The sequence below is a fragment of the Sycon ciliatum genome, chromosome 6 (assembly GCF_964019385.1).
Source record: "Sycon ciliatum chromosome 6, ocSycCili1.1, whole genome shotgun sequence".
Lineage (NCBI taxonomy): Eukaryota > Metazoa > Porifera > Calcarea > Leucosolenida > Sycettidae > Sycon > Sycon ciliatum.
This window is the reverse complement of record NC_088648.1, coordinates 2,212,027-2,224,701: the sequence shown is the minus strand read 5'-3', so window position 1 is coordinate 2,224,701 and position 12,675 is coordinate 2,212,027. Positions and strand designations below refer to the sequence as shown.

Below are 12,675 nucleotides of genomic sequence, written 5' to 3'. Positions count from 1 at the left end.
CGGTGCTGTCACTGCTCAAAGTAACGACAGAGCCAATTGCAGCCAGACAGTTTGGACAAACGTTGGCAGCTGTGACGGTAAGACGGATTTTAGCATCGCTCTTTTGTTTTTGAACAGCTTGTTTCGGATCTTGTGAGCACGGCTCTATAGAATTTTACAGTGTTTTTGTTGTTTTCTGTGGAAAAGTGATGTGTTCCAAATTGTTTTCCACTTTAGACCTGGTTTCTCCTTTTTTTCCGCATGCCACTGTTGTTGTTTTGTGCAGCTGTATGTACTTTGCCAACAGTTGCCAATAGTAGAAGCGTAGAGGGAGGCGGTCATAGTTTCGGTGGACAGCACACAATGTACAGTGTTACTTGCAGTTCAGGATTCTACCTGTCCAACTCAGCGTATGCAAGGACCTGCACTTCGGCAGGAGGAGACTTCAATTCAGTGCCCACATGTCAAAGTATGTTTTCATTATAATTGCTATTGTTGTTGCGACTGGTGTTGGTGTTTTTGTGCATGCCGTTTATGGAGGTGGTGATGGTGGTAGTTGTGGTGGTGGTTCTGGTAATCATTGCTGTCTTTGGTGGTGATGTTGCCGCTGCTGTTGCTGTTGGTCCGATTGATTTTTTAACTGCTGCGACTGTGCTCTGTGACTAGTAGTACTATTCCCTATGGCTGTTGTTGGTGTTGCACTACTGCTGTTGCTTCTCTCGTTGTCTTTGTGATTCTCAATGGTGTTGGTATTTTTCACTGGTTCTTGTTTTTGTTTTTGTTCTTGTTTCTATGGTAATCCTTGCTGTGGTGTACGTGATTTTGAATACTTGTTTGAATGCAGGTTGCTCGCACTCTAATCTTGGAAACGTTCAGGAGATCAATGCCATTACTGGTGTAGTAACATGTAGCACTGCTGCCTTCAAATTGGACTCATCACCAGTTGCCAGATGCGCTGGAGATGGAGATGGAAAATGGCAGTGGAGTGTTGGTTCATGCACATGTAAGGGAGATGCTAATTAAACACTGTGTAATATATAAGCAGGATGTCTAGATGTTTCTTGTAAACAGAATCCGGAGAAAGGATTTTTTTTCTTCTTCTCATATACCGTAGTGTCTTGTATTAAAGCCGGTCTCATATGGAAACCTGTCTTGAATACGAGCCTGATTTTCAAGATACACTGTCTGCACATAGGCCTGGTGACATACATAGAAATACCGGTCTTGTATACATGTAGACGCCTGTCTCATATCGAAGCCTGCAAATTTTCCCCAGGAAAGTCATAGAAGCCGCGGCGTTTGTACTCGGTTTTACAGTATGTGTGTCAGTGTGTGGGTGTGGGTGTGGGTGTCAGTTTGCGGTCAGTTTGCGGTCAGTTTGCAGTCAGTTTGCGGTCAGTTTGCTGTCAGTTTGCTGTCACTTTGCTGTTAGTTTGCTGTTAGTTTGCTGTCAGTTTGCAGTCAGTTTGCTGTCATTCTCCTGAGTGGTTACCAACAGCCAGTGCACGCTGGAGTATGTGGTGTGATGTGTGTGGGAAAAATCAGACCAAGAAGTAGGGATTCAGTAACCAGAAAGAGTCATTTATAGCTGTGTGGTGTAGACCAGGCTGAATAGTGGCGGTCAATTCTTCAGCCTTGCAAGCTGTTGAATGGTGATTTCCACTATAAATATAGTATACAACAACAATAACAACAAATGGTGCAATCCCAGCACAAGCTGCTATGGCTTCTGTTGTAGCATCGCAATGGTCAGTGTGCTGCTGAAGCATATAAAGCGTATTTATGAGGAGTGTAAGGCGCACCCAGTGTCGTTTGTTGGGCTGTGACGGTAGCCAATTGAGTCATCTTTCCAAGATGCCTTTTGCCGGAATCTCTCTCCCCCCTGTTGTGGGGAGAGCCGGATGACCAGTTTCCGGAAGTGAGCAAGTACAACTGGAAGTGGGTTTTTTTATGTTTATGTTTGTTTGTCCATGATGTTGTGTTTTTGCATTGTTTTCAGTGTGTAAAGACCCAACCAACCTGCAAGGTATGATCAGTGATGTTGGCATTGTCCAGTGTAGCAGTGGATATGTCCAGACAGCAAGTGGAACTACTGGCGGTGCTGTCACTGCTCAATGTAACGACAGAGCACCTGGCAGCCAGGATGTTTGGACAAACGTTGGCAGCTGTGATGGTAGGAAGGATTTCGCATCGCTCTTTTGTTTTTGAACAGCTTGTTTCAGATCTTGTGAGCACGGCTCTATAGAATTTTACAGTGTTTTTGTTGTTTTCTGTGGAAAAGTGATGTGTTCCAAAAAAAATTCCACTCTAGACCTGGTTTCTCCTTTTTTCCGCATGCCACTTTTGTTGTTTTGTGCAGCTGTATGTACTTTGCCAACAGTTGCCAATAGTAGAAGCGTAAATGGAAGCGGTCATAGTTTCGGTGGACAGCACACAATGTACAGTGTTACTTGCAGTTCAGGATTCTACCTGTCCAACTCAGCGTATGCAAGGACCTGCACTTCGGCAGGAGGAAACTTCAATTCAGTGCCCACATGTCAAGGTATGTTTTCATTTTCTTGGGAGATGAATGTAGCATAATTGAGACCCTTGCTCTTTCACTGCAGTCCATGCTCTGGGTTTCCCTGTATAACCTCGCGTACGTCCGAGTCAATAGATCTAGGGAAAAAAAAGAAAAAAATCACGGTTCACTTGCGACTCGGTTAGAATTATTTTTCAGCACCCGTAGGAATGCACCACCGTGCAATGTTCTAAAGCGCAGATGCAGCTCCTACACTGACAGGAGGTGAGTAGATCCAAGAAGTTAGTACGCGGTTGATCAACAGTACTTCACGGTAGGTACGGGCCCTCCCTGGCTATAATGAGTCTGGTTAGTACATAAATCCCATTAGTAAATAGTCAGGAATTCCGGGAATCAGGGTAATGGAGTATGCTGTGGAATTCAGGTTGCATAAGCAGGTGAAGCTGGTGTTGCTGGTGTTGCTGCTGCTGCTGGTGTTGCTGCTGCTGCTGCTGCTGCTGCTGCTGCTAGTGTTGCTTCTGCTGCTGCTGCTGGTGTTGCTGCTGCTGCTGCTGGTGTTGCTGCTGCTGCTGGTGTTGCTGCTGCTACTGGTGTTGCTGCTGCTGCTGCTGCTGGTGTTGCTGGTGTTGCTGCTGCTGCTGGTGTTGCTGCTGCTGCTGCTGGTGTTGCTGCTGCTGCTGCTGGTGTTGCTGCTGCTGCTGCTGGTGTTGCTGCTGCTGCTGGTGTTGCTGCTGCTGCTGGTGTTGCTGCTGCTGCTGGTGTTGCTGCTGCTGCTGGTGTTGCTGCTGCTGCTGGTGTTGCTGCTGCTGATGTTACTGCTGTTCCTGCTGCTGCTGTTGCTGCTGCTGGTGTGACTGCTGCTGCTGGTGTTCCATTTACGTATGCTATTGTCTGTGCACACAGCTTGCTCACACTCCAATCTGGATAACGTCCAGAGTATTGTCTCAAGCTCTGGTGTTGTTACCTGTGACTACAATGCCTTCAAATTGGCCTCGTCGCCACCTGCCTCTTGCAATGGCGTTGGAAGTGGAAGCTGGGAATGGACTGGTTCATGCGTATGTAAGTGGACTGGCTGTGTTGCAAGAATTAGGGCTGAGATGGCGGTTGCATTTTGAACAATAGCATGATCAAATCACTCAAGACCGCCCAAGATTGTGTTCTGGGGTTCGCAGCACTATGGAACAGTACCCTGGGCCCACGCATCGAGTCTTCACTTTGGAATTCACAATTGACCGCTTTCCTGAGTACCGTACTATTTTCCAGAGTATAAGCCGCACCCCATTTTTTACCACGACTTACAGATATCCAACCTATGTTACCGCCGTTAAATTGATCATCGGAGCAAAGGCTGCACTCCCCTTTTTGGACCAAGAAACTACAAGTTATACTATGCTGTCCCCTAATACTACCAGTTACTAAATAATCAGCTCATGCGGTAACTTTGCACGACACTGACCGACAAGTTGTGTGGAATGTTGCTTTACATTCTTGAATCTTGGTCTGACCTTATTGTCCAATGGTCTTGCCAGTATCGTCATCGACATGCATGAACATCCGCCAACGTCCTTCATAGCTGAAACTTTCAGCTCGTGCTTATCTTGGTTGCGCTCACCTTCCCCTCCTTATGTTATTTCTGTTACTTAGAACCTTCCAAGTTGGAAGGCTGTTGGAATGCGCATCTAAGATGTGCTAGGGCTGTTAGCCAGTTAGTTGTAGAACGTCAGTACCATCGGTCAGTGTCGTGCAATGTTATCACATGAGCTGATTATTTAGTATCTAGTGGTGTTAGTGGACAGTATAGCGTAACTTGTAGTTCCTTGGTCCTTTTTCTTTTGTATAAATTGATCCTTGGCTCTCCATCCGAGTGCATTTCTCCTTTTTGGGGTTGAATTTTGAATTTTGAGTGTTCAAAGTGCCCCTCACACTCTGGAAAATACGGTATTGTGAAAGTCAACAGAAAGCTGAAGGGACTAGCGCAAGCTGTCCTCCTTTCCTAGAAACTCAAGTTAAATATTATTTTGGGTTTGAGGCAATCTTCTCACGTCTCCATGCATGGTTTATCTGAAGTTTTTCGCCGAATTTCAACTTGCCGACTTGAGTGGCTTGTAGACTGGTGGTTACACGCAATACACACAATGGTCCATCCGTGCTGTTTGTTGTGTTGTGTGCCTGTGTGTCTGTGGGTTTTGTGGGTGTATGTGTCTGTGTTTGTGGGTATGTTGGTGTGTGTATGTTGGTGTGTGTATGTTGGTGTGTGTATGTTGGTGTGTGTATGTTGGTGTGTGTATGTGTGTGTGTGTGTATGTTGGTGTGTGTGTGTGTGCATGTGTGTGTGTGTGCATGCACGTGTGTGTGTGTGTGTGTGTGTGTGTGTGTGTGTGTGTGTGTGTGTGTGTGCGTGCGTGTGCGTGTATTCATCCAGTGTGCACAACGCCAAGCAGCTCCAATGCTAGAATCCTGTCCAACGGCACGGTGCAGTGCAATGCGGGATTCGTTCAGACGGCTAGTGGTCCTGTCCAAGCCCAGTGTGCTGACAGAGACAATCCAACACCGGCCGCATGGACCAACTATGGAACTTGTCAAGGTGAATGCACGTTTTTCAGCCTCGGTGTGTGCACTCTATGATCGTCTCGGTCAACACTCTGTGCACTACGCTGATCATGGGTAGATAGTTGGAAGCCAGGGACTAATGCTACTCCCCTTTTTTTCCTTTCTTTTTTTGACAAAGAACACAAACCCGGCTCAAGACAAAAAATAATCACAAGAAAGATAACAAAGTTGCATGCAGGGAGAACGAAGAGACGACTAGAACACAGAAGTTGACAAAACAAACAACTATTGAGTCGAGGCTGACTACTAGTATCCATTAGTGCAGCTGTGTAGGTGGGGCGTTGTGGACTCCTCCGATCAAAGGTTTCGGTATCCTTGCACACAACGCGCACCAGGGGGATGGGGGGGGGGGGGAATAAGAATGGCATTGGGGAATTGTATTAGCTGCATTTTTGATATACATATCAAATACCGTATTATCTCTAATATAAGCACAGTCTCCAATAATAGCACGTCTCCAATAATAGAACACCTTGGGGCAGCATTCAAAAAATAAAGTGCTCAGTCTCCATTATAAGCACACTGTGTAAATTCATTATCTGTACCGGCGAAAAAAACCCTGAAATGTGTGTGTCATACATGAATTTGGCATGGCAACATGCCTCTGAAATGAGATTGAAATAATAATGGAACAGTCTCCAATAAAGGAACGTCTCCATTAATAGCACGGGGCGGAGGTACATTGAAAAAATAAAGGACCGTGCTTATATTAGAGATAATACGGTAATGGTATAATGGTCGCGCGGTGCAAACCTCTAACTAAAGACCACCTGCTACTAAAGACCGCTTTTGCTGGCACCAAGGGGTGGTCGGTAGTCACAGGTTTTACTGTACTTGCTTTTCGTGGGTGCACAGCTTCATACTGGTGAAAGCGTGTAGCAACTTCATTTCTGGCCCAATGCCGTTTGCTCCAGTTGTGAGTGGAAATATTATACGAGAGAGCTTGGAAGCTCAGGGCCCTACGCTATGCATTTTTGCCTTGATGACCTAGACAAAAAAAGCATAGGGATGTTATAAATTCTTATAAGTTTCTACTTTTTGTTTTTAGACATAACCTGGGATTCGAATCCGCACTATCGCCCTGCATGCATCCCCCAATACACTTCGCATACATACTAATTCTTCCAAGTTGCTTCACGTTATGATCTTGTATTTGAAAGCCCTATTTGAATATGCATTGTGGCCAGCCATCTTTGAATGTACGGTACGGTACGGGACAGGTACGGTCGAGGGTAATACGACACCGTCTACCGCCTTGATGACGGCAAAAAAAGAAAAGGGATGTTATAAATTTTTCAATTCTCCTATTTTTTTTCAGGCATTACCTGGGATTCGAACCCGCACTATCGCCCATACACTTCGCATTCATACTCATTCTTCCAAGTTGCTTCACGTTATGATCATTCTTGCGTTTGAAAGCCCTATTTGAATATTGCGGCCAGCTGTATGTGGCCAGCTGTGTTTGATGGTACGGTTCGGTACGGGACAGATACGGGATAGCGCCAGGCGTGACACAAGCACACAAACACACAAACAAACAAACAAACACCAAATTAAAGCTGTGTGGACCCTGGCTAGCGCCAGACGTTACTGAAGTAACGTCTTCTGCATAGCTACGGGAATAAGGCCCTTCATATGCTGTGGAGGCCTTCTGGTAATTTCGATATCTTCCTGCTGTAGTTTATTATACTGTGGGTATGTAATACAATATTTGCCTGCACCTTTGCGGGTTCATACATGACTTATGGTGGCACATACCCAAATCGGAAAATAAATACGGCCGGATTGATTTTGTCCAAAGAGCAAGCCATAATGAGAATAGGATTTCGGCTAGGTTTTGCCCCCAAAGCACTGAATTGGGGAAAAACCATGAAAATCCAATCCGTTCACTCCACTTGCATAACAGTACATTTGCGGTTCGAACTCCAATCGAGGTACCTTTTTTGGACCCTTTTTCAAGTTTTGAATCTCGCGGCGCTGCACAGTGTAGCACAAAAATTGCCAAATACGGGACCTCTCCAGAGCCAGCGCTTTTTCTGAATGGACTGAAGACCCTTCGATTGTTGAATTTGAACAAGAATTGACATTTTTCCTACGTTAGTAGTGTTTATTGTCTCAACGAATATGGAGAACCCCTGTTTGTATTTGGCAGACCTGTTCCTTTCCATGAAAGGATCCCATAAACCCATGTTCGTAAAAAAACGTTACATTGGAAATCATGTGAGAAATCACCTTTTTTCTCCTTTTTTCTAGGAAAACCTAGCTTTGCAATTTTTGTTGGAGTGCTTAGTCCCAGTGACATTTCCCTACTTTCTTTACAATCCAAAGCGAGTTGGTTTGTGTTCCCAAAAGTTTCAATGCAATGCTGCAAGAGATTATGAAGATAGAATTTGAAACCTAAGAGAATGAAAGCAAGGGATCTGATGGTGTCAGCAATGCATAGTGCAATACATAGTAATACATAGTGATTTGTGTAGGGGAAAGTCCGTCTACTACACCTAAGGTACCTAAGACTCCAAAAATCTGGAACTACTGGCGGTGCTGTCACTGCTCAAAGTAACGACAGAGCCAATTGCAGCCAGACAGTTTGGACAAACGTTGGCAGCTGTGACGGTAAGACGGATTTTAGCATCGCTCTTTTGTTTTTGAACAGCTTGTTTCGGATCTTGTGAGCACGGCTCTATGAAATTTTACAGTGTTTTTGTTGTTTTCTGTGGAAAAGTGATGTGTTCCAAATTGTTTTCCACTTTAGACCTGGTTTCTCCTTTTTTTCCGCATGCCACTGTTGTTGTTTTGTGCAGCTGTATGTACTTTGCCAACAGTTGCCAATAGTAGAAGCGTAGAGGGAGGCGGTCATAGTTTCGGTGGACAGCACACAATGTACAGTGTTACTTGCAGTTCAGGATTCTACCTGTCCAACTCAGCGTATGCAAGGACCTGCACTTCGGCAGGAGGAGACTTCAATTCAGTGCCCACATGTCAAAGTATGTTTTCATTATAATTGCTATTGTTGTTGCGACTGGTGTTGGTGTTTTTGTGCATGCCGTTTATGGAGGTGGTGATGGTGGTAGTTGTGGTGGTGGTTCTGGTAATCATTGCTGTCTTTGGTGGTGATGTTGCCGCTGCTGTTGCTGTTGGTCCGATTGATTTTTTAACTGCTGCGACTGTGCTCTGTGACTAGTAGTACTATTCCCTATGGCTGTTGTTGGTGTTGCACTACTGCTGTTGCTTCTCTCGTTGTCTTTGTGATTCTCAATGGTGTTGGTATTTTTCACTGGTTCTTGTTTTTGTTTTTGTTCTTGTTTCTATGGTAATCCTTGCTGTGGTGTACGTGATTTTGAATACTTGTTTGAATGCAGGTTGCTCGCACTCTAATCTTGGAAACGTTCAGGAGATCAATGCCATTACTGGTGTAGTAACATGTAGCACTGCTGCCTTCAAATTGGACTCATCACCAGTTGCCAGATGCGCTGGAGATGGAGATGGAAAATGGCAGTGGAGTGTTGGTTCATGCACATGTAAGGGAGATGCTAATTAAACACTGTGTAATATATAAGCAGGATGTCTAGATGTTTCTTGTAAACAGAATCCGGAGAAAGGATTTTTTTTCTTCTTCTCATATACCGTAGTGTCTTGTATTAAAGCCGGTCTCATATGGAAACCTGTCTTGAATACGAGCCTGATTTTCAAGATACACTGTCTGCACATAGGCCTGGTGACATACATAGAAATACCGGTCTTGTATACATGTAGACGCCTGTCTCATATCGAAGCCTGCAAATTTTCCCCAGGAAAGTCATAGAAGCCGCGGCGTTTGTACTCGGTTTTACAGTATGTGTGTCAGTGTGTGGGTGTGGGTGTGGGTGTCAGTTTGCGGTCAGTTTGCAGTCAGTTTGCGGTCAGTTTGCGGTCAGTTTGCTGTCAGTTTGCTGTCACTTTGCTGTTAGTTTGCTGTCAGTTTGCTGTCACTTTGCTGTCATTCTCCTGAGTGGTTACCAACAGCCAGTGCACGCTGGAGTATGTGGTGTGATGTGTGTGGGAAAAATCAGACCAAGAAGTAGGGATTCAGTAACCAGAAAGAGTCATTTGATAGCTGTGTGGTGTAGACCAGGCTGAATAGTGGCGGTCAATTCTTCAGCCTTGCAAGCTGTTGAATGGTGATTTCCACTATAAATATAGTACACAACAACAATAACAACAAATGGTGCAATCCCAGCACAAGCTGCTATGGCTTCTGTTGTAGCATCGCAATGGTCAGTGTGCTGCTGAACCATATAAAGCGTATTTATGAGGAGTGTAAGGCGCACCCAGTGTCGTTTGTTGGGCTGTGACGGTAGCCAATTGAGTCATCTTTCCAAGATGCCTTTTGCCGGAATCTCTCTCCCCCCTGTTGTGGGGAGAGCCGGATGACCAGTTTCCGGAAGTGAGCAAGTACAACTGGAAGTGGGTTTTTTTATGTTTATGTTTGTTTGTCCATGATGTTGTGTTTTTGCATTGTTTTCAGTGTGTAAAGACCCAACCAACCTGCAAGGTATGATCAGTGATGTTGGCATTGTCCAGTGTAGCAGTGGATATGTCCAGACAGCAAGTGGAACTACTGGCGGTGCTGTCACTGCTCAATGTAACGACAGAGCACCTGGCAGCCAGGATGTTTGGACAAACGTTGGCAGCTGTGATGGTAAGAAGGATTTCGCATCGCTCTTTTGTTTTTGAACAGCTTGTTTCGGATCTTGTGAGCACGGCTCTATAGAATTTTACAGTGTTTTTGTTGTTTTCTGTGGAAAAGTGATGTGTTCCAAATTGTTTTCCACTTTAGACCTGGTTTCTCCTTTTTTTCCGCATGCCACTGTTGTTGTTTTGTGCAGCTGTATGTACTTTGCCAACAGTTGCCAATAGTAGAAGCGTAGAGGGAAGCGGTCATAGTTTCGGTGGACAGCACACAATGTACAGAGTTACTTGCAGTTCAGGATTCTACCTGTCCAACTCAGCGTATGCAAGGACCTGCACTTCGGCAGGAGGAAACTTCAATTCAGTGCCCACATGTCAAGGTATGTTTTCATTTTCTTGGGAGATGAATGTAGCATAATTGAGACCCTTGCTCTTTCACTGCAGTCCATGCTCTGAGTTTCCCTGTATAACCTCGCGTACGTCCGAGTCAATAGATCTAGGGAAAAAAAGAAAAAAATCACGGTTCACTTGCGACTCGGTTAGAATTATTTTTCAGCACCCGTAGGAATGCACCACCGTGCAATGTTCTAAAGCGCAGATGCAGCTCCTACACTGACAGGAGGTGAGTAGATCCACGAAGTTAGTACGCAGTTGATCAACAGTACTTCACGGTAGGTAGGGGCCCTCCCTGGCTATAATGAGTCTGGTTAGTACATAAATCCCATTAGTAAATAGTCAGGAATTCCGGGAATCAGGGTAATGGAGTATGCTGTGGAATTCAGGTTGCATAAGCAGGTGAAGCTGGTGTTGCTGGTGTTGCTGCTGCTGCTGGTGGTTCTGCTGCTGCTGCTGCTGCTGCTGCTGGTGTTGCTGCTGCTGCTGCTGCTGCTGCTGCTGCTGCTGCTGCTGCTGCTGGTGTTGCTGCCGCTGCTGCTGCTGCTGGTGTTGCTGCTGCTGCTGGTGTTGCTGCTGCTACTGGTGTTGCTGCTGCTGCTGCTGCTGGTGTTGCTGGTGTTGCTGCTGCTGCTGGTGTTGCTGCTGCTGCTGGTGTTGCTGCTGCTGCTGCTGCTGGTGTTGCTGCTGCTGCTGCTGTTGCTGCTGCTGCTGCTTGTGTTGCTGCTGCTGCTGGTGTTGCTGCTGGTGTTGCTGCTGCTGCTGGTGTTGATGCTGCTGCTGGTGTTGCTGCTGCTGCTGGTGTTGCTGCTGCTGGTGTTGCTGCTGCTGATGTTACTGCTGTTGCTGCTGCTGCTGCTGCTGCTGGAGTTGCTGCTGCTGGTGTGACTGCTGCTGCTGGTGTTCCATTTACGTATGCTATTGTCTGTGCACACAGCTTGCTCACACTCCAATCTGGATAACGTCCAGAGTATTGTCTCAAGCTCTGGTGTTGTTACCTGTGACTACAATGCCTTCAAATTGGCCTCGTCGCCACCTGCCTCTTGCAATGGCGTTGGAAGTGGAAATTGGGAATGGACTGGTTCATGCGTATGTAAGTGGACTGTGTTGCAAGAATTAGGGCTGAGATGGCGGTTGCATTGTGAACAATAGCATGATCAAATCACTCAAGACCGCCCAAGATTGTGTTCTGGGGTTCGCAGCACCATGGAACAGTACCCTGGGCCCACGCATCGAGTCTTCACTTTGGAATTCACAATTGACCGCTTTCCCGAGTACCGTACTATTTTCAAGAGTATAAGCCGCACCCCATTTTTACCACGACATAGAGATATCCACCCTATGTTACCGCCATTAAATTGATCATCGGAGCAAAGGCTGCACTCCCCTTTTTGGACCAAGAAACTACAAGTTATACTATGCTGTCCCCTAATACCACCAGTTACTAAATAATCAGCTCATGCGGTAACTTTGCACGACACTGACCGACAAGTTGTGTGGAATGTTGCTTTACATTCTTGAATCTTGGTCTGACCTTATTGTCCAATGGTCTTGCCAGTATCGTCATCGACATGCATGAACATCCGCCAACGTCCTTCATAGCTGAAACTTTCAGCTCGTGCTTATCTTGGTTGCGCTCACCTTCCCCTCCTTATGTTATTTCTGTTCCAAGTTGGAAGGCTGTTGGAATGCGCATCTAAGATGTGCTAGAGCTGTTAGCCAGTTAGTTGTAGAACGTCAGTACCATCGGTCAGTGTCGTGCAATGTTATCGCATGAGCTGATTGTTTAGTAACTGGTGGTGTTAGTGGACAGTATAGCGTAACTTGTAGTTCCTTGGTCCTTTTTCTTGTGTATAAATTGATCCTTGGCTCTCCATCCGAGTGCATTTCTCCTTTTTGGGGTTGAATTTTGAATTTTGAGTGTTCAAAGTGCCCCTTACACTATACGGTATTGTGAAAGTCAACAGAAAGCTGAAGGGACTAGCGCAAGCTGTCCTCCTTTCCAAGAAACTCAAGTTAAATATTTCTTTGGGTTTGAGACAATCTCCTTACGTCTCCATGTATGGTTTATCTGAAGTTTTTCGCCGAATTTCAACTTGCCGACTTGAGTGGCTTGTAGACTGGTGGTTACACGCAATACGCACAATGGTCAATCCGTGCTGTTTGTTGTGTTGTGTGCCTGTGTGTCTGTGGGTTTTGTGGGTGAATGTGTATGTTGGTGTGTGTATATTGGTGTGTGTATGTTGGTGTGTGTATGTTGGTGTGTGTATGTTTGTGTGTGTGTGTGTGTGTGTGTGTGTGTATGCGTGCGCACGCGTGTGTGCATGTGTGTTTGTGTGTGTGTGTGTGTGTTTGTGTGTGTGTATGCGTGCATGCGTGTGCATGTGTGTGTGGGTGTGTGTGTGTGTGTGTGAGTACACGTGTGTGTTTGTGTATGTGAGTACACGTGTGTGTGTGTGTGTGTGTGTGTGTGTGTGTGTGTGTGTGTGTGTGTGTGTGTGCGT

General features: G+C 45.7%; 2 protein-coding genes across 4 annotated transcripts in view; one reads left to right on the top strand and one right to left on the bottom strand.

Annotated features, from left to right (window-relative positions):
- The window catches only part of LOC135819142 (uncharacterized), a 93,379-nt gene that overhangs the window by 48,256 nt on the left and 32,448 nt on the right, over nt 1-12,675 (top strand). For 2 of the 3 annotated variants that reach the window (XM_065332299.1, XM_065332300.1), the window contains 11 exons: nt 266-448; nt 824-982; nt 1,979-2,152; nt 2,339-2,521; nt 3,404-3,559; nt 4,923-5,084; nt 7,912-8,094; nt 8,470-8,628; nt 9,615-9,788; nt 9,976-10,158; nt 11,109-11,264. In XM_065332299.1, coding sequence (XP_065188371.1) covers nt 266-448; nt 824-982; nt 1,979-2,152; nt 2,339-2,521; nt 3,404-3,559; nt 4,923-5,084; nt 7,912-8,094; nt 8,470-8,628; nt 9,615-9,788; nt 9,976-10,158; nt 11,109-11,264 — 1,872 coding nt within the window. The remainder of the gene's footprint in view (nt 1-265; nt 449-823; nt 983-1,978; nt 2,153-2,338; nt 2,522-3,403; nt 3,560-4,922; nt 5,085-7,911; nt 8,095-8,469; nt 8,629-9,614; nt 9,789-9,975; nt 10,159-11,108; nt 11,265-12,675) is intronic. The other variant, XM_065332301.1, reaches the window with a different exon arrangement.
- LOC135819003 (ice-structuring glycoprotein-like) lies at nt 10,557-11,081 on the bottom strand (the record flags this gene model as incomplete). The annotated part of the gene is made up of 1 exon (XM_065332156.1): nt 10,557-11,081. A coding segment is annotated over one exon (525 nt), but the record flags the coding sequence as incomplete, so codon positions are not given.